This window comes from Tiliqua scincoides, chromosome 1 (genome assembly GCF_035046505.1).
Source record: "Tiliqua scincoides isolate rTilSci1 chromosome 1, rTilSci1.hap2, whole genome shotgun sequence".
In the NCBI taxonomy this organism is placed as follows: Eukaryota; Metazoa; Chordata; class Lepidosauria; order Squamata; family Scincidae; genus Tiliqua; species Tiliqua scincoides.
The window spans coordinates 292572574-292594020 of NC_089821.1; the positions used below are offsets into that span (position 1 = coordinate 292572574).

Genomic DNA, 21447 nt, shown 5'->3' on the forward strand with positions numbered 1-21447 from the left:
TGCAGAGAGAATGATTAATGAATTGTCAGCCAGCTGCCCTCTCTGGCATTATTAAACAACTGTTTTCCTTTAATTTAAAGGGCCCATCTCATCAGCTTTGAGATAGAAAAATCTGTGGATACTTAGGTTATACCTGTAATGACTTGTATGACTGTCTCTCTGCAACAGTAAAAAGCAGTTTTTTAAACTGTGATTTTAAAGGGGTGCATTTTTTTCCTTCTCCAGGGATCAGCACATTCCTTCTCATTTGCAGGGGCCATTCATGTTGAGTTAAATCTGTTTATAAAAATCCATATATAACAAGGCTGGACCTGTAGTCGGATCTTCTGCCCCACATCACTATTGACATCCTGTCACTGTCACCTTACTAGAGACTGCTAAACAAAAGCTGACTGAGAGGAAGAAGTGACATTGATCTATAAAACCTTAAATTATGACTGCTTTTTAATTTTTGTTTTGAAGGTCCTGGCACTTCATTAAAACTTCCTGGAACCAGTCAGGGTGGAGGTCCCAGCCAGGCTGTCAGGTATTCACTGGTTAATTTAACTGGTTCTGATGTCTATTTGCCATACCCAGTTTGCTTTTCAGCTGAATTGGGAAATGCTGTCTAATGGGTATTCCATAATGTGACTTAACAGTGCAATCCTAGGCATGTCTACTCAGAAGTATGTTCCACTATATTCAATGGAACTTAATCCTGCAAAGCCTAAACCTGCAATCCTATACAAATGTCTTCTTACCCTGAGGAGACCTCCTGCAGTCAAAAATCCCACACTGCATTGCCACTGTTTGCCAAATTACCATTCCAAGCTTCGCCTATAGGACTTATGCCCACTTGAAGCTAATTCCCCTTCTTTCCCCTACAATGGCCCTAGTTCTGCGCTGCAACACTGCTGGACCCCACCACCAGGGTAACTCAGCTGTTCAACCTGCAGAGGTCCTCCTTCCTCCCTTCTTGTTCACCGCAGCAACACCTTGGTTCTCAGCAGCTCTTGGGTATGGAAGCCACACACCAGTTTCCAGCAGTCTCCATTCGTTCCATCAGCAGTCAGTTTATCAGCCAGCCAGCCCAACCTATCCTCTTTCCTCTAAGCTCCTTCCTTCTGCACTCTTAATCTCTCCAACCTCCTTCCTTCTTCACCCACCAAACTCTCTCTCCTCCTGGTGCTGCTTTTATCCCTGAAGACCTTGCTGCCTCTAGTGGCTGCGGCTGCATAGCACATCCACTGCTAAAAGTCTAGGCTTTAACCCCATGCTTCCCAGGCCTGTCAGAGCAAGGGGCCACTGTCAGCACCACACCACTATCTCCTTGAGGGATCTTGTGCATTTCCACTACAACCATGTGGAAATTTAGATTGGATTGAGATGTCAGAGAAATGCAAAAGACCAAACCTAGGATAGAATGTAGACTACGAAAGCTATTTGTAGGGATATCCAAGTCCCCAGGAAGATAGGCTGATGCAGGTATAGTCTTATTTAAAAATTTTACTAGGTAGGATTTTTTTAAGCAGTAGAGGTCATCACTTCTGCCATGTCTTTCCAATTGTATAATTTCAGGCCAGTGACTCAGACAGGGAGACCCATTACAGGATTTGTACGACCTAGCACCCAGGGTGGACGACCAGGTACTATTGAACAAGCCATAAAGACTCCAAGAACTGCTCACACTGCCCGTCCAATGACTACTGCCTCAGGGAGATATGTCAGGCTTGGAACGGTAAGGGACTAGAAAAAGCAAACTGCAGATGAATGCTGCGCTATAAAACACAGAACAAATGGTTTCTGGAAGTTTGAAGTGTGTGTGTGTGTGATTCTTGCCTTGTTTTATCTCACTGCATATTTTTGTCTATTAAATAAATTTGCCTCTTCAGAAGATTAACTTATTCGGGGACCAAAAGGTGGATTATAAACAACTGAATAAATTATGAAATACCTTTTAATAGCTTGACTGACAGTACTGTCATATTTTTGGGGTGTGTGTGTATGAGATTTTTTATTCTTAATTTATATAATTATCCATGAAAGGCTGTGTCCCTGCCCTTACAGTCTTCATATTGACCCAAGGATGACAACCAGGGTTGCTATGGGAAATAGACAGATAAACAAAGGATTAATATGTGATGGTTTCAGTTTTCCTAGCTTGCCCTCTCCCCACTCAGTTCTGTTCCCTTCCCACCTTCCCCCACCCTCCCCCTGCCCTAAGAAACCACCAGGCGCTCTGCAGAATCTTCTTCTCGGTGCTGAGGCCCAGTGCCAACTTGCGCAGGCCTCAGTGCTGGTGCCGCACCCTCACTGCTGGCACAGAAATGCCTTACAGTGCTTTTGCAATGGTGGTTGCCTGAACAGCACAGTGGCCGCCTGTGCTGCCCGAGAAATCGTATTGGGACCTAAAATGTGGTGCAGAATGTGTCAGGGAAAAGGGTCCTTAAGGGATTTGAAAGTAGTAGTACTGGTGTATTCTCACAGAATATGTGGCTCTTGGTGTGCATTTGTAGACTGGAACTTGTTGACTAAATGATTTCCATTAATCTCAAATATGTAGGAAAAGTACATCTTATTTCCCTAGAGTAGACTGCATTGTTTTTCAGATATTAGTTGATTTAGTTTGTCCTGCTAGTGGTAATTTATATTAGTTCTGTGGTGTCTTTCCCCTTCCAGGCCTCTATGCTCACAAATCCTGATGGTCCCTTCATAAACCTATCAAAATTGAATTTGAATAATTATGCTCAGCAACCAAAGCTGGCAAAGGTATGTGATCAAATTGTATCTTTTGATAATCTTGTTTCTCATTAAAGTAATGTTCATTAGATGCAGTCACTGTCTTATTACTGGGAGGGGCAGTTAATTTCCTGCTGTCCTTGGTTAAATAGGGATCTGTTTCTGGGCCAGTGCAGATAAAATGTTCTGAATTACTTACTCATGATTAAGCAATTGGGAGTGGGCTATGAGAATGTCTACTCCTCTCCTCTCTTTTCTAAAGCATAAGTTCCTACCGCCATAGGCAAGCAATATATTAAAAGCAACATGAATCATGATTGAGGCTATTTAGGGGTTCAGTTTGGTTTCAAATCCTGGTTATGTGGAAACTTTGGTTAGCCTTACATACGATTAATGGAACTGCTGACACAATGCTTAACAAAAGTTAGTGCCAGCTTGGGAATTCATACTCCAATAGGGAAAGGTGGGACAAGGAAGCATACAATCCCAATTGCTTAAACATGGCTACATCTGTGCAGTACCAAAGTAGTAAATAGACCCATCCAGTATGAGTTGTGACAGATATTTTTAAAATTACTCTTATCAGTCGTGCCGGTCACTGGCAATACTATAGTTGTATGAATACTATCTCTTGCCCGTCTCCAGAGACTTGCCTAGGAAAGAACTGAAGAATGTGTGTAAATGTGCCAAGACTGTGTACAAACTTACTAATGGCTTTCTTTGAAAACAAAAATAATGATAGCATAGCATATTGCACCAGAGAATGCAGTTTACATGAACCCATGCATATAATCACAATCTGAGTAAACTGTAATTAGGTGTAATTCTGTTTTTGTGGTTTGTTCTTATCACTGCACAGCAAGAAACAAGTCCTAGCAGTTGAAATGGAGGCATTGCAGTAAAAAAAAACAAAAACATAATTTGCTGAAAGTAGGGCACTCACTGTGTTGAAAAGAAGATAACTTTAGCTAATGGGTTTTCAAATGTACGTGTGCAAGACAAACAAAACACTAAAAATCACCGCACGGCTTTATGGATGCACTTGGGGAATAAATTTTCTGTGTGTGCTGTTAATGTACAAGGTCAAATTGCATGGGATGTCTTCCATTCAAATGTTAAAATAGGGTTATTAATTTATTTTTTTAAATAGCAGCTTCTCATAATTCTGTCAAGGAACGAAAATACTTCAATGTGCCTTCATCCTATCCCCAAGATCATGTACATTTTATCTTGAGTTTTTCCTTTGGCCTTTTGGCCCAGATGTTGGTGACAATGTCTAATGAGTCCTGAGAACCACCATACAACTCTTTGGTTCTTTTTCTCATCCCCAGGGTTTATCTTTGGCAGAAACAAGGAACAAGCCTTGAGTTTGTCCCACTCCCTTGTGTCTCTATCCCACTTCCTTCTTCAGAAGAGAAGTTAACAAATAAGCCCTGGGGTTCTTGGATTTATTGGAATATGGGAGTCCTTTGACCCTGCAAGATGAACCTCTGTGCTAAGAATGGAGGTGAAGGGAAGGAGTGAATTGAGGTCTACTCTTGACCTCCCTTTCTCATTCATTTAGCTGGGTAGTTCCAGAGGGAAATGTTCTCAGATATAGACAACCTTCCACTTCTAAAATTAAGTAAAGATACTGTCCTCTCAGATTGGCTATTATCATTATTACTGAGTTTTATATACTGTTTTTCAACAATAACAACAAAAGTCTCCAAAAGGTTTGCATATCAAACAGGTATTTAAAAAAAACTTTCTTGTCCCAAAGAGGATCACAGTTCTGAAAGCAAAAAATTAGTGAGATACCAGTGAAGAGCTGCTGGGAGGACTCTATGCTGCATTGAATAAGGGAACACCGAATGTTCTCCACCTGCTAAATATGATAGCCACCATGTTAAAAAGTGATCTGAAAATAAACACAAATTAGTAGAATTAATCTGCATGATTACATTTTTCATGCAATGCAAGGCAAATTCTGTAGGAGAAAAGGAGTTCCCTGTATAAAAGTAGTTCCCAGACTGTGAGTGGTGGCCCCCCAGGGAGCCATGGAAACCAGCCAGGTGAGCTGTGGAATCCTTGCAAAAAACCCTCCACCCTATACAATATAGGATTGTTACCCGAATGGCGAGCTGTGGCCAATGGCCCAATAAGTCAAGGGACCAACCAGTCAAAAATGTTTGGGAACCCTGCTGTACATCACTGCATTTGAAAACAAATGTCTGAAATATGATTACTCAATGCCGAGAAGCTCAAATGCCTTTGGCACAGAAATTTGTATTCTGCAGCCACACTACATAAACATCAAAGTTTGTATGTGGAACAGAATTCACCATCCAGACTTTTTTCCTCTAAAAACCATAAGTTTCTAGTCCTTCAGGTTGTGAAGATAAGCTTGAAACTGTGGGGCTATAAAATTTGCATAAAATATCACCACCATAAAGCCTGAGCTGCTGATGCAAACATCTATGAGTACAAGTGTCGCAGGTGCTCTGCCAGAGCTGGTGTGGTAGAGAGCAGGCTGGGCAGAGGCAGTTCAGGGGCAAGATGGGAAGAATCTTGGTGACAACAGTACACATCAAAGTCCTATTCCCCTTTCCCTGCCCTAAAAGGTCCCCTGAGCCTCCTTGGACTTAGCTAGCAATTAGCTCCCATAATTCTGAGACCCATTGGAGGCCAGGTGACCTATGGGGAGAAAAGGTGAGAAAAAGTGTTACTTGCCTCTTCAGGGTCGCGTTGTCCCCTCCCCGGTAGCATGCAGCTCACACACCTGCACAGGCACTGCATACTTTGGGCTGACCGGGGATAACATTGAGCTCTGTGTTGCATAATTGTAAATGGCTTTTGTCTTTTCTCTGCCTTGTTGTAAACCTGTGTAAAAGCATGTTGTAAATTTATTTTCCAACAGGCACTATTTGAATACATCTTTCACCATGAGAATGATGTTAAGAATGTAAGTCTTTATTAGTATTATTATTTTCAACTGAACTGGCATTTCTGTATAAGCCCTTTTGTTACTAGGGAAGACAATGCAGGTTGAAGAATATTCTATTTGGCAGTGGGACAAAAAGTACCAATTTTTTTAAAAAATTTTGGGGGAAGAAAGTGAAAATGGCCACGAAGTGACTCATCCATGACTTTGTGTCAAACTTCTTCTGTGGCATCTTGGCCACAACATGACCATTCTCCCTACCTAAGATCTATCCAAGATCAATAGATGATTGTAAGCATAGGAACTTGGACATATAGGAAAGAGTGGGGAGCACAGCAGCCATCACCCCCCCACCACACACTACTGTATATCACCTAGATTGTTTGCTACATGTGGAGCTGCCTTATACTGTCAGATAATTGATACATCATCGAAGAGCACAATCCTATGCTTGTCTAGTCAGAAATAAGTCCCATTATCTTCAGTGGGGCTTACTCTCAGGAAAGTGTGCATAGGATTGCAACCTAACTCAGTATTATCTATGCTGACTGGCAGAAGTGTTTCAGAATTGGGGGGGGGGGCTGTCAAATTGCTCCCTGCAGATACCAGGAACTGAACCTGAGGCCTTCCTGTATGTAAGCCACTGAGCTCTATGTCCTTCTCTGTTATGCTGATCTAATCTGATGCATGCTTACTGTTGAATTGTGAATACAGTTGATTTCATTGGAACATGCCTGTTATCTGACCTGCTCAGAATAGCAGTAGTACACAAGAATCAGTCCCACAACTTTTAATCAAACATTCCAGCTTCTGTTTCTTTTGGCAGTTATATCAGTTTGGCCATGACAGAGACCCCCAAAGACCTGAATTTTTCTCAGTTCCTCCCGAAAAGCACACATGTGTGAACACGTAGCAGGCATCAAGATGTCCTTTTAAATTCCTGGATGTTCAAAAAGCAGTTGATGCAAAACTTTTTTTGAAGGGGGAAAGTTGTCAGGACACACACTTTGTACACCTGTTTGGATGTGTGTTGATCTTGTGTATGCTCCCCTCTGGATTTCTGCCAATATTTGGAAATATTTTCAAATGCACGTGTGTTTTTGTTGGCATGCATTGGAATTGATTCAAATGATGTATGTGGGTTTTAATTGGGTCTGAATTATCTGCCTTAAGTTGTTAAACGGGTGGTTGCACAGGCACATTCTGAGATAATTGAACTTTAGTGGTATCAATGCAGTCAAGGACAAGTGCAGATTTTTGAAACGTCATATTAGAACAGCAGGGTATGCAAGATATAAATGGCTTCAACAGCAATTGACTCTTTTAAGCAAGTGGAAATTTCAGAAGCCAAATTAGATTAGAATATACTCTATGATTTACCTCCAGTGGATTTACAGCCCAGTCCTGAGCTTCCTGGCACCCGTTGGAACAGTGGCGCCAAAGTGGATACCGCTGTATCCAGCGTACGCCAGGAAGCAACTGGAGGTCTCTTTGGAGGAAAGAGACTTTTGTCCCTGTCCCCGACCCCCGCAAAAGCCCCAAGCCCCACAATGCTTCTCAAGTCTGCACTGGCTATTTTGCTGGCACAGACTTTAAGGACTCTGTGTTGGCCCTTCCAGCCTGATGGTGTTCAGGATCCTGTGAGGCAGGGTTCCACTGGTCCCATTCCCCCCTCCCCCCAGAAGTTGCACTATAGCCTGGCAGTTGCACTAATCCCAGGTGCTGGCGCATCCTCCTTTTGCTGGCACTGGGCCTGGTGCCTGACCAAGTGCTGGCACTCTTTACTTGCTGGGTGCTGTAAACATGCTTTACAACATGTTTGTTTGTTTATTTATTTTATACAGGTATTTATATACCACCTTTCTTTGGTCTTCAGATTTCTCCTCAGACTTTAATCCAAGGCGGTTTACATAGGCAGGCTGTTCTAAACCCCCATAGGGATTTTTACAATTGAATAGTTCTAGTCTTTCAGTGCCAGCACTAGGGCTCAGCCCAGGCACTGGTCCAGATCAGGGTTGCACCCTTAGTCCTCAAATGGCAAAGGTTGAATTGTATGAAATAATTACCTATACTAGGATTGGGTCTCAAATGTATAACCTACATACAGAATATCCTAGTCTAATTGGAAGTAAGCCCCATTGAGTTAAGTGGGACTTACTCTCAGGGAAGTGTTTGAAGGATAGAGGCCAATAGGACTATTATAGTCTAATAGTCCTACTGGCTTCTACAACTCAACTTTAGTCTGTAGCCAGAGCCCAACAATGCTGTCCAGTGTTTTTGTATGAGTATAGGACCTTTGATGCATATATTGCTTCCCCAACAGAGAGCAGTACAAATTACTTGGATGGTAGAACGAAATTTCCATACTTATTCCTTTTCTGCATAAAGCTCCACACATGCATGCAAGAACTCCATATGAACACTGGAGCATGAGCAATGCTCTGGATTAGTCACATCTTCAGTGCTTCTCTTGTTTTCATAGAATACTGAACTGGAAATTGGGCATCTCAATGTGCATTGGGCATTTCAATGTGTGTTATATCCTCCTCCTTTGAATACTTTGGAACAGATTTTTTTTTTCTAGTTCCCATACGTTTTTGTGAACTGGTTATTCACATTGTTCTTGGGATTGGTTACTCTAATAAAAACTGGTTGAAGATTTCTACAGGCAAAAAGAAGCCAGTGGGTCAGTGCTAAATTAACTTTGTCAGGTATGTTGCAGTGTTGAATGTATCACTGCAAGAATTAATCTTGTTTTCACTAAAAACAAATCCTTGTTGAAGATGGTGGCAAGTTACAGAATTCGGGCCTAGAAATGTGCTGGCAGTTGTTACTGATGTAGCAATTGCTTTGGGGAAGGTCTGTTAAATTAGTAAGAGTTAATGAGGCTTAAATGTTGAATGAAAGCAGTAGGATTTTCAGGGACCAGATTTCGAGCTATCAGAGATGCAAATATTTGCTATCATGAAAAGTATTCTGTGTGGGCAAATGAAAGTTATGTATATATATAAATCTACTCTGCTCCTGTCACTTGTTAAAAAAAAATCCCAACTGTTTTAAAACTGTTAGCTTTTCCAACTGTGAAATAGGAAAATTGTGTTAATAAGTTATGCATAGAAATGTACTTCTTACTACACTACTCCTCTGGATCCTTGATGCACAAAATGACATTTGAAATCAGTATAACTTCCATACCCACTAATGGCCTGTAGGTGTTACATAGTGGTCCCAATACTTCTATCTATAATTGTCGTTCATTGAGGGAAGTTATTACACCTGTCATTATGGCAGATGATTTGCCATCTCTTCATCGATGCAGCTTCCTCCCTATGAATGTTGAAGTTTTCATGTTAGTCAAGTATTACTGTTTGGATTACAGAGGGGGAAAGGGCCTCTTCCAGGGAAGTGGCTGGTTCAAAGGCAAAGCAGAAAATACTTTCCTTGAACCACAGACATGTACGCCACAGAAAACACGGGGAAAAAGTGTCTTCCTACAAATGTTTCAGCCAGGTGTTTGGGATGAGTTGTGGACTTGTTAGTTTTTTTCAACTTTTCTATCTGAAAAACTAAATGCTATCAATCTATACCATTGGATCATATAATCTGATTTGGGATATATAACCACAGTCTGGACTATGATGGGTGCTTAGCCACCAAATAATTGATGTTTGGATTGTCTGATGTTAGCATCCCCACCCCCACTTCAGATTTGACCTGTCAAAGAAATGGGACTACTGATGAATTTGTGTAATAATACAAGTAGAGGGGTATGGAACTTAAATATATTTTGACGTGTTTTGATTTGAATTTGGGTTTGTGGCTATTGTTGGGTATTAACCTTATGCCAAGGGAATGTCAATATTTGCAGGTTCTGTGTTTGAGTGTCTAGAGTTCTGTGGTGGTCCCAGTTCTGCAGATCATTTTCCTGGTTTCTAAACTGAAAATATAGTGAGCTTCTTGTTGCCTCCTTTGCAAACCCCTAAATTCAGAAAGGCATGTGTGTGTGGATATTCACATCTTTAAATACTGATCTACAAGACCATGTGTAATCCAATCCAGTGAATAAAATTGTTATAGGAAGGAGAGTTATGTTCTAGCACCTCAGCAATTGCTTAGATAACTTCTTGGCCTTGAATGTGTTTTGAATGCATTTGTGAAACAAATCCATCAATTTTGTGAGGAGTTACAAAAGGTATTCTTGCACCTTCTTGTTCTTAACCTGCACAATATAGTGCAGAAGAGAAAAAACAAGCTTACAAAAATATTTTTCTCTTGTTATGTCACTCTGCTGTAATCTTGTGCATTTTTTAATGTCTTCCTATTTCTTAACCATGTGTCTTGTCTCAAAATTAAAGCTGACCTTTAAAAAAAATTTTTTTTTAAGGCTATAGATTTGGCAGCCTATGCCACGCAGCACGCTCAGTTCAAGGACTGGTGGTGGAAAGTGCAAATTGGGAAGTGTTATTACAGGTAAAGCATCTTGTCCCTTCTAAAACATAAGGCCTGATTCAGTCTACTGTGAATTAGGCTGCAATCCTAACCACACTTTCCTGAGAGTAAGCCCCATTGAACAAAATAGGACTTACATCTGAGTAGACCTGGTTAGGCTTGTGCCCTTAGTAACTGTACACAGAAGGACCCCATACAATTTTGGAAACCCTACTTATGTCCTTGTGTGCCCCTCCCCAAATGTGTACAGGCACTTGCACCAGGAAATAGGAGGCCTGTGCATTTTGCCCACCATCCCACCTTGATGAAGTAGGGAGATAAGGGCTAGAAGGGAGTATGAGAGCTGCACATATAAGAATGGAAGTTCTTATATATGGCAACCATAGGACTGACAATAGTATTCATACTTAAGCTGCATAACTCCTTATTTCTTTCAAAATGAGAGGGTGGATGGCAGCCTGCAATTAAAAAGCAATGGAAACATTAAGACCGGATGTCTGAAGCCAATACTACACCTACCACATGCCACTGGTGTTCCTGGCGGGGGGGGGGGGGAAGTGCTATGTTTTGCAGCCACCAGAACGCCTTCCTGGCGGGGGTGGGGGAGAAGTGCTATGTTTTGCAGCCACCAGAACACCCTCCCCTCAGCTGCAGAGCCAGTTGCCTCTGCAAAAGCTTTTGCAGTTGCAACTGGCTCTGCAGGCAAGGGGCTGCTTTACACAAGCATTCTGGTGTCTGCAAAGCATAGCGTTTCCCCCCCCAGGAACGCCAGCGCAACGTGCTATGGAACTGCTGCTGGAACCAGCCTACCCATCTCAACTTCTCCCCTCCTATGGTTAGGAACTAACATTCTGTGATGTTGTGAGGTTTCCTCCCCACAACATGGGGGAGGGCAGGTAAGAAAATGCATGATGTGATGTCAGCACATTGTGTTCAGCTTTTCTGTGTGTTGCAGTAGAGAGCTTGACATCAGAATGTAGGATTTGGTTGTAGCTTTGTGACATGAGTAATATGTAGTTCCAGCCTGAGACAGATTGATAGGCAGAAGCACAATACAAATATAAACCTTATATAGTGTAAGGGATAGCATCCCTTTTAGTCAGAACATTGCCCTTTCTGTGATTCAGTGTTTTGCGGTTTTTAAATATTTTGAGATAACCACTTTATTGTTGTCCAAATCTGGGTCACTACTTCTTTTCTTTTGAAACTGAGATGGACAGCCTGATTGCCTCAGATTTTGAATTGTATATGAGGGTGAATTGAGTTAGGCATCATGTGCAAGCTATTTAGTAGAGAGTCTCTTTCCATTCCTACTTGGGATTAAAATACTAATAGCCAGGCATGAGTTTTGTCTGTTTACTTATTCAAAATATTTCTATCTCACCATCCCATAAAAATGGGCCTTGTGGCCATCAACCTGGCCTCAGCCAGGGGCAGCACATGCACAAGGGACCCTTTAGATATCTCAATCCCAGACTGTATAGGATTTTAAATCTTTGACTTTGAATCATGTTCAGAAACGAACCAGCAGCCAATGCAGCTGCCAGAGCAATGTCTTGACAAAATCAAACCATTGAGCCTTGGCCACCATGCAGGTATTCTGCATCAGCTGCAGTTTCCAGACAGCCTTCAATGGCAACCCCACTTAAAGTATGTTACAGTAATCACATTCTGAGGTCATCAAGGCATGAACCACTATGATTAGGCCAGTCATCCAACACAGTGGAATCCATGGAGTGTTGCTTCAGGAGGGACAAACTCCTGCTGGCTTTAATGTTGTCAGTAACACTCAGAGACTGATGAATTGCTCTCCCTGTCTACTCAAGCAGGTTGCACCATTTTAAAAATAAAAGTTGTTTTTTTTTTTAAAAGACAGAATACATGCAGGCATTATTGGTTTCACAGAATCTGATTAAGCTGATTGCTGAACATTTGAGGCACTGTGGTGCCACATTCTCTCTGCCAATGATAAGATTAGTGGAGCATAGAATATTATATACAAATAGAGCAGAGCAGTTAAAAACATCACTAATATCAGTACTGCTTTTACGACTCCTGTGGTGTTGCACTAATACAGGCATGCCCCCTTATCTGTGGGGGTTCCCTTCTGGAACCCCCTTCAGATACCTGAAACCACAGATACAGGCAGACGCCTGTCCCCACAGTCCAGGGGTCACTATCCCACCCTCTGGAGGCGACGGGAGCTCTGCTCCCCTTACCTCTGGAGGGGAGCCTGAGCTCAGCACTAATGCCTTATAAGGCATTAAAAACATCACTTCTGGTTTCTCCATGAAACCAGATGTCGCATGTTTTGAGCTCAGTCTGAGCCCAGCAGAGGCTAGGGGCGGACATCCCAGGCCTCTGCTTAGCTCAAACTTCCTTCCAGAGGTGAGGGGAGTGGAGATCCCTTCACCTCCAGAAGTGGCGTGTGTGGGGGTGCATGCACTGGGGAGGCGCCAGACCCGATCTGCAGATAACTGCGTCTGCAGATACGGGATCTGTGGATATGGTGCCCCCCTATATATAATTTGACCCCAGTACCATGATTGAGTTGCCTTTTAGCCTTTACATTTGAGACATTTTCTTAAAGAGTATGCAACATTTCTTACTGTGGGAGTCCTCTTTAGCATATCTTGATGCCGACTAATTTCTCTACACATTTTGATCTGGTAAATGAAAGGGGATGGAAATTATGGGGATGGAATTATAGGCTGTATGGCTATTGAAATGATAAATTGCTTTGTATTGATTGTAGTGGCTGCATTACAAGCTCCCTGAAAAATAACTTTTTGTATTTTATGTAACATTCTACTTTAAACAGCAAGGATTAGTAAGGGCCAGTTGCTGACCATATGCTAGCATTGTTCAGTTGAGCTCACTGGAACTTTATCAGTGTAAGTGGTCTTAATTTTTCATCTGTGATAAAGATTTTGTAGGCTGAATGGATTATATAGTGAGTCAAGTATGTAAAATTTACTTAACTTTTCTAGCAAATTTTGCATAAGAGCAGAAAGGATATCAGAGTCCCCAACACAAGTGAGAGAAACCAGAAACCATTTTTTATGCAACATTTTTTCCCATAGTGTTATAGGATCACTTTATATTTAGAACATTTTACATTCTGTTTGTTGTTTTTGATATATTGTATCTTTATTCCCTTAGGTTAGGATTATATCGTGAAGCGGAAACACAGTTTAAATCTGCTCTCAGACAACAGGACATGGTAGATACAATATTATATTTGGCAAAAGTAAGTCAGTATTTGCAATTTTAAAAGTTGATCATTTCAGGTAATTGTAATTTGGGAGTGAAGTTTCCCTTTAAAATTCAAACTGTTTGTTACTTTACCTCTTGTGGGTTGATCAAGACCTCTACCCTTTTTGACTCATCCTCAAATTACTTTGGTACTTTGATCCTTTTCCCCAGTTATTATTAAAGGTTTCTGGATTCCATTCAGATACACTCATTTTGTAATCTCCTTTCTTTTATCTACATACAGTTGGTAAGTTCTAATGACTCTTCAGTCCTTCAGTCATTACATTTGAATTACAAAAATTATTTCCTGTAATCACAATAGAAGAATGTGTTTCAAGTAGTGTAATAACACAAGCTATTCTGGCAATTCTGTCCCAGTTTTGTCGTCCTCTTATGTAAAACATAAAACATACCAGTTCTGCAGGGGTGGGGAATCCTTCTCTCTTTCTCTCTCATATTTTCTTTGTATGTGTGGGAAGATAATAATCACATTTTCTCCCCAAATTTCTCCAATAGTGAACATGCTGATTTTCAGGCAGCAATCCTCCAAAGCCACTTATATATGTGTATACAGAGAGACCTATTGTGCACACAGCCATGGTGTCTTTAAAGTTTCTCCTACAAGTGCCTATACCACTGAACAGGCAATTTTGAAATAAACCGCGTCTGTGTAACACTGAGAATAGCTATCACCAAAATTTCAAAGACCCCTTTTATTTGTGTTCGTAATAATTCCCTGCCTTGTCATTGTTCATAACTTTGTTGGATTGTAATCAGAAACTGCAGGATTCTGTCCAAAGTACTAGGTACAAAAGAGTTCAGGTTTTAAAGCCACCCTTTAAAAATAATTCATTCTGAGCTACCCTTAAAGAAAATCAAGGAGCAGGTGGGAGGGGGGGATTGAATAGACCATATACTCTCCCTTTATATCTGTCACTTTATATCTGTCACTTTTCTATTTACAGAAAAGGATGATTATGGAAAGTAAAGTAGTTGAAAGTATGGAAATAGGTTCAGATGTTGAAGAAATGAGAAGAAATGTGATGGACACAACGGAGGCATTTCTTTAAGATTTTAATGCAGACATTGCTGAGCTTGGGAGTTTTGTGTAGAAATTGTAAACAGAAAATCATAGTGGTCACTTCGGTGGTTGTTTCGGTGGTTACAATACAACACTAACATCCCAAACATCAGTAGTGAGGGGTCTGTTGTTTCAGTCAAACTACTAAAACTGACCTTCTTTATTTTGTTGTTGTTGGCAACCTTCAGTCTCGAGAGACTATGGTATCGCGCTCTGAAAGGTGGTTTTGGAACATTGTCTAGTGTGGCTGAAAAGGCCAATTCGGGAGTGACAATCCCTTCCACAACGGGAGCAAGTGCAGTCTGTCCCTGGTCTGTCTCCCTGGCTATGGGCCTTCCTTCTTTGCTTCTTAGCCTCAGACTGTTGGCCAAGTGTCTCTTCAAACTGGGAAAGGCCATGCTGCACAGCCTGCCTCCAAGCGGGCCGCTCAGAGGCCAGAGTTTCCCACTTGTCGAGGTCCACTCCTAAGGCCTTCAGATCCCTCTTGCAGATGTCCTTGTATCGCAGCTGTGGTCTACCTGTAGGGTGCTTTCCTTGCACGAGTTCTCCATAGAGGAGATCCTTTGGGATCGCTCTCGGTCTGGAGAGGTTGAAGAGCTTTCCATCTGATCTGGTCCGGAGATAGATGCCTTCTGTTGCGGTTCCAAAGGCATGCTTCAGCAGGACAGCGAAGAAAATCCCAAGCAAGGTTGGTGCAAGAACACAGCCCTGCTTCGGATGTCAAAGGGGTCTGATGTGGAGCCATCGAAGACAACAGTGCCCTTCATGTCCTTGTGGAAGGATTGGATGATGCTGAGGAGCCTGGGTGGACATCCAATCTTGGGGAGAATCTTGAAGAGGCCATCCCTACTGACCAGGTTGAAGGCCTTCGTGAGATCTATGAAGGCTATGAAGGCTGTCGCTGTTCCCTGCATTTCTCCTGCAGTTGTCTAAGGGAGAATACCATATCAGTGGTGGACCTGTTGGCTCGGAATCCACACCGCGATTCTGAATAAACGCTCTCTGCAAGTACCTGGAGCCTCTTTAGTGCAACTCGGGCAAACAACTTTCCTACAACGCTAAGGAGAGAGATGCCACGGTAGTTATTGCAGTCACCCCTGTCGCCTTTGTTCTTGTACAGCGTGATGATGTTTGCATCCCTCATGTCTTGAGGCACTCCACCTTCTCTCCAGCAGAGACAAAGGATTTCATGCAGCTCAGTGACGATGATCTCTTTGCAGCACTTTAGGACTTCAGCAGGGATGCTGTCTTTTCCAGGTGCCTTTATTTTGTAATGCACTTGAATATGGTCAGAGCCTAACTCAGCATTAAAAGAAACACCTCCAACTTTAACCAATCTCAGATATGCCATCTTTCCAGGAAGCCATTACTTCTTGTCAGTATAGGAGGCACTAGAAACCAGGCAGCAAATTGATCACACTGATCTAGGTGTTTTTATTTCTAGGAGTCTTTATGAAGAAACTTGTTTTCTGTATATTACTTAATTCTAGCTGATGGTGTCATTTGAAGTGATCCTGTTGTGTCTTTTCAAGGCAGACTGTCATTTTTTTCAGGGCAAAATACCATAATGGCATATAAAAAGGATTTACTGTTGAAGTCTTAATAATAATACATTTTTCTACTGTTAAAGTGCCACACTGTATTATCTACTATGTGTAATAGAGACACCACTGGCAGCTGGGTTTCTGTTGTTCTCCAAGCTATGTCAGCATTACATTATTCATCATGTTACTTCACTATTATGAGTGATCGCAGTGGGTTTTGCTCCTGAAGTATAGTAGTGCTATGCAAACAAGACTGGTCAGACTGAAGAAATGAATTCAGTATTGCACATACGGCTTGGTGGTTTTCTTGAGGGTCTTCAGCTTATGGAGATTGCAGTTCACCTGCAAGTTGTTTCATGAACTCTAAAGTTGTCTGTTGCAGTCAGTAATTGAGGGCAGGGATTTGGGGGCTGAATTTTATTTGACTCGGAAGCAAGCCAACCCATTTCCCAATTTTTTGGCTAAGTATCCTGACTCATTTCTAATTTAGTTAATGAGCTATGGAGAACAAACCAATCACTAGTGACTGACTAAACATACCCAAATTAAATGATAATTTCTGTGTAGAGAATTTCATTTTTAATTTCAGTTTCTTTGATTGGTAATGCTTCTAAGCATTTGCAACCTAGGCAAATCTGTATTCTGAGCCAGGTCATTATGAATTTTGGTAACATTCCTAGTAATGACTGAAGGGCTCAGGATTGGTTGTACTAAACATTATGGAGGAAGTGGGGAGAACTTAACCTCTGTAGCGGCAGTCTCAAGTTTCTGTGTAGTGTGTGTTCCTAGTATGTAGTTCACCGTTTGAATGCAGCTGTGGCTTTCTGGCATACAAGAGAGTTATAATACAGGTATTTCTATACCGCCTTTCTTGGTCCTCAGATTTCTCCTTAGACTTTATTCAAGGCAGTTCTGTCCTGGAAGGTATGAAGAGGCCAAGGCACAACCTTTGCATATTATTTTTAATTCATCCTTATATGTAGGCATATGTAATACGTTCACTGCAGCTTGCTTGACAGATTTTTTCAAAGATCTTTGGGTATTGACACAGACTCACCTGCCATTTATTTGCTCAGGTGTATTTGCGCTTGGATCAGCCTCTGACTGCTTTAAATGTTTTCAAGCAAGGATTAGATCGGTTTCCTGGAGAAGTATCTCTCCTTTGTGGCATTGCCAGAATCCATGAGGTAGGTGAACCAAATTAACACTCTTATTATGCAAAGAGAGGATCAATATTCATTACGTCTGTTCATGGCCTCAAAAATTCACTGCATAGATTTCTAGCATTTATGGATGCAAATTAGATGATGCTGCAGAAGCAGAAAAAAGAGAAATCAAGCCCAGATGTTTACCAAGGCTTATTTGTTCTGCTGCAGTAGCATTTCCTAGAACAATCTCAAAGAGAAGCCCACATTCACTTAAGGAAGCATGACCAGATGTTGAGCATGTGGTCCTCTTGTCTTTTCAGGCATTTGTTGTGCTCTCAAAGAGCCACAGGATTAACCCTTGGGACACTTTGCAGATGGGTGCCGACTGTTAGTATTGGGAGTAATTTGGGAATTCATTAAATCAGCAAGAATTACTTAGCAGCATAAATACTTCAGAGATTAAGTAACAGTTTGCTTTTGGTGAAGCATTACAAAATGGTATTTAAGTCATCATGTGGGTTGCTTTGCCACATACTTTGAGTAGCTTACAAGACAGAAAATCGAATACATTAAAAATTCCCAAATTGCAATGTTGAAAAACTGCAGTTCCACAAACAAACTGACCAGAGAATGATGAAACCAAAAAGCAAGTCACTAGCTTCAAAATGTAGTTCATCACCAGCTTTATAACAAACTTCAACCTAAGAATCTGTAAACCTGCCAAAAAAATTTTTTTAATGTCGGGAGGACCATTTCACAGAATCATTAAAAGTTGGGTAACCTTTGGTTAGGGTGGCTGGGAAGACTTGGGATCAAATTCTGTGTCAGTCATGAAACTCCAGTGTGTTCTCCCAGCATAACCTTAGGGCTTGTTATGAAGATAAAATGTGGTAACATTTTATCCTTATCTCCATATCTGTATATGCTGTCGTGGGCTCAGTAAAGAAAGTGCAGGGTACAGACTAACTGCACAATCCTATGCATGTCTTTTTGGAAGTAAGTCCCATTGTATTCAGGGAAGTGTGTATAAGATTGCAGACTAAGAGACTGAGCTACAAATTGGAATCTCTCTGGTTCGAATCTCCCCTCTGCCATGAACACACTTAGGTAAGCCACTCCCCTTTAGCCTCAATCCATTCATCTGTGATAAAGGATAGCATAGTGCGATAGCATTTGCATAACTATTTGCATAACTATGCAAATGTTAAATAATAATGTGTGGTAAACAGGTGTAACACATAGCATCTCTTTTTTTAACTAAAAGCTCTTTAATGCTGAATTCACAGTGTATGTTCTAATCAGAAGAGCCCTGCTGGATCAGGCCAAGGGCCAACCTAGTCCAGCTTCCTGTATTTCCCAGTGATCCACCAGATGCTTCTAGGTACACATATGATTACAAGATACCTGCATCCTGTTGCACCTGGCATTCAGAGACAGGCTACCTATAAAACACGGAGGTTGCACACAGTCATCATGTACTGTACAGGCTTGCACTTATACTTTTTCAGGCATTGAAATCTTGTTTGCATTAGTATTTTAACACAAGGAAAAAGTCATTTTAACAACTTCCTATAGAATGTGAATGCTGAAATACTTTTTTAGCATATAATTTGCAATTGTCATGATATATCATGAGCATTTCACATAATGCCATTTTATTCCACTTTTTCTGTTGAAAGAACTTCTCATAGCAGAAGTTGCGACCATGAGGATGTGGGGAGGAGCTGGTGCTGCTAAGAAACACCCATTCTGTCTTTGAGACCTTTTCCTTTGGGACTCTGAACCAGAGCCTTTTAAACAGCCCTTTGAAAAGCTTTGGCGCTTGATTGATACGAGGAGATTAGGAAACAATCAGAAAAGAGTGTTTCCATGCTACAGGAAATTGATGCTATTATATAGTTCTATTTACACTATGGCAATCTATAAATAGCAAGTGAAACCCAAGGACACATGGCTATGTACTGTGAACAGGCTTGAAGAAAACACCTTACAATGGCGTTTTCATAATTATATTCCACTAATACGTATGCACATCCTCTCCAGTATATTTGTTCTTTGGCAATAGACATGTGGGTGGAGGAAGTAACAAAATGGCACGTAAGTCTGTTGTACAGCCTAGTGTTGAATAAAATTGTGTAATTGATCTTTATTTGATTGTCAGTTCTGTAATGGTTCATCTGTGTCCTGTATGATTTCTGCAAATTATGACGTTCAGAGTCTGCAGTTCTGCATAATTAAAAACATGCTTTTCTAATTTAAAATTTTTTAAATTGTGTACAGGAAATGAACAACATTTCTGCAGCTGCCGAATACTATAAAGATGTCTTAAAACAAGACAATACACACGTGGAAGCCATTGCGTGCATTGGAAGTAATCACTTTTATTCTGACCAGCCTGAGATAGCATTGCGGTTTTACAGGTAAGGATCTGTTTGCATTCACAGAGTCCACATGAGGACAGCAACATTTTTTTTTCATTTATATATATTCTAAAAGCAAGCTGAGGTGGTTGAGCACCTGCCAGTTTGTTCATGAAACAGGGCCGCGCACCGAAATAGCAGTGGTTTCTACATGCTTGGAGGATTTCCTGGGTAAACGGAAGCATGTATGTTTGTAAATTAAAAGAAAAGGAAAAGGGGGAAGAAAAGCATCCAAAATAGCCTTATATGGACTGAACATGCTCGGTATCCACCCAGTAGCCATGGAAGGTTGGTGCTGGTTGGAGAAAACCACAGGAGAACATAGGGGTGGGGTGCTAGGGAGAGGAGATTGATCTCCTTGAGTCAATTAGGCATTAGGGCTCAGGAGATGCAGTATTTAATTGCTGGTCCCTCTTGTTTTTGTTCTGTTGTGTTTTGTTGTTGTTTAAGTTTATGGGTGTCCAAAGTGACTCACACTAAAATCAATATATTAAAAAACATAAAAAGAAAACATTGAAGAGACAATATTCAAATCATAATCACAACAGGGAGCTCTGTATTAGTGTGCTGTTAGGACATACTGCCAAAAGCCTGAAAGAACAAGTGAGTTTTTAAAGCCCATCTGAAGGCCTTGGGGACGAGGCAATACAAACCTCCTGGGTAGGGGGTGGAATTCCAGAGCCTTGAGACTGCCACTAAAAACACCTGATCCAGCAAGCACATCAAATGAACCCAGAGCTTCTCCTGGTAGTCTTAATGTGCACATAGAATTGCATGGAGAGGGGTGGTCCTTGAGATATTAAGGGTCTGAACCATTTAAGACAGGGCTGTCAAGCATAAGGCCCACAGTCTGGATATGGCTTACGAATGCTCTTTATCTCACCCCCATGATAATTGGACTCACCAAGCATCTCTTTCAGCTGTTGCGCTCTAAAGTGATGCATTGACAGAAGAGGCACTGCTGAAAGGGTGGTCCATCTGATAACTGAGCTCTCCTAGCATTGCACTTTCTGCAGCGCCACTTCTGCTGAAGCCTCACTTTGCAGAGTACCTCTCAGCTGCTAAGCTGCAAAGTGATGTCTCAGCTGAAGCAGCACTGCTGAAAGGTTGGCCTGCATGTTAATTGGGCTGTCCCATATCTTGAAAATATGATCAAGGTTTGCATATTTTCTCTTCTGTCACTTGCAGCTAATGAGCTCCTAAATAAGAAAAAAGTGCTTATATTTGGTCCACCTGCTTAATGATATCATTTCCTGCTTAATGACATCACTTCTGGGCTCGCGGCAAGTGCCATGAATGCTATTTGGCCCACTGTATGAAATGAGTTTGACACCCCTGATTTAGGGAAACAATCAGCACCTTGAATTGTACCTGGAAGCAAATGGTGAGCCAATCAACACAAAACAATTGGAGTGATGTACTTGGTCAAGGAGGCCCCCACTAGCAACCTGGTAGCAGCGTTCTGCACCAGCTGGATGAAACTATGGTCCCACATTGCATCTGAACTGGGCCATACTTGAGTAGCAGAAGTGACTTTCACAGGCCATGTCATAAGTTAATAATAAACTTTCTCTTGGACTAGGCGGCTCCTTCAAATGGGTGTTTATAACTGCCAGCTCTTTAACAACCTGGGCCTCTGTTGCTTCTATGCTCAGCAGTATGACATGATCCTTAGCTCCTTTGAACGTGCACTTTCTCTGGCTGAAAATGAAGAGGAGTCCGCAGATGTTTGGTATAACTTGGGACATGTTGCAGTGGTAAGAACACAATTTGTTAAGATGCAGAAATGATGAAACACTGTCGACATGTTCGCTTGGGAGGCTTTTCAAATAGCTGCAAGTCCTGAAGAATATATACTATATTATACTTGCAAGATAAAAAGCAGAGCTCAATATCTGGTTTGGTGGAG

General features: G+C 41.4%; 1 protein-coding gene across 1 annotated transcript in view; it reads left to right on the forward strand.

Annotated features, from left to right (window-relative positions):
- Window positions 1-21447, forward strand: part of TTC8 (tetratricopeptide repeat domain 8) — a 52030-nt gene that overhangs the window by 19751 nt on the left and 10832 nt on the right. The window contains exons 3-11 of the mRNA XM_066628272.1: window positions 463-526; window positions 1558-1717; window positions 2659-2748; window positions 5618-5662; window positions 10026-10111; window positions 13253-13340; window positions 17047-17157; window positions 19399-19538; window positions 21121-21295. Coding sequence (XP_066484369.1) covers window positions 463-526; window positions 1558-1717; window positions 2659-2748; window positions 5618-5662; window positions 10026-10111; window positions 13253-13340; window positions 17047-17157; window positions 19399-19538; window positions 21121-21295 — 959 coding nt within the window. The remainder of the gene's footprint in view (window positions 1-462; window positions 527-1557; window positions 1718-2658; window positions 2749-5617; window positions 5663-10025; window positions 10112-13252; window positions 13341-17046; window positions 17158-19398; window positions 19539-21120; window positions 21296-21447) is intronic.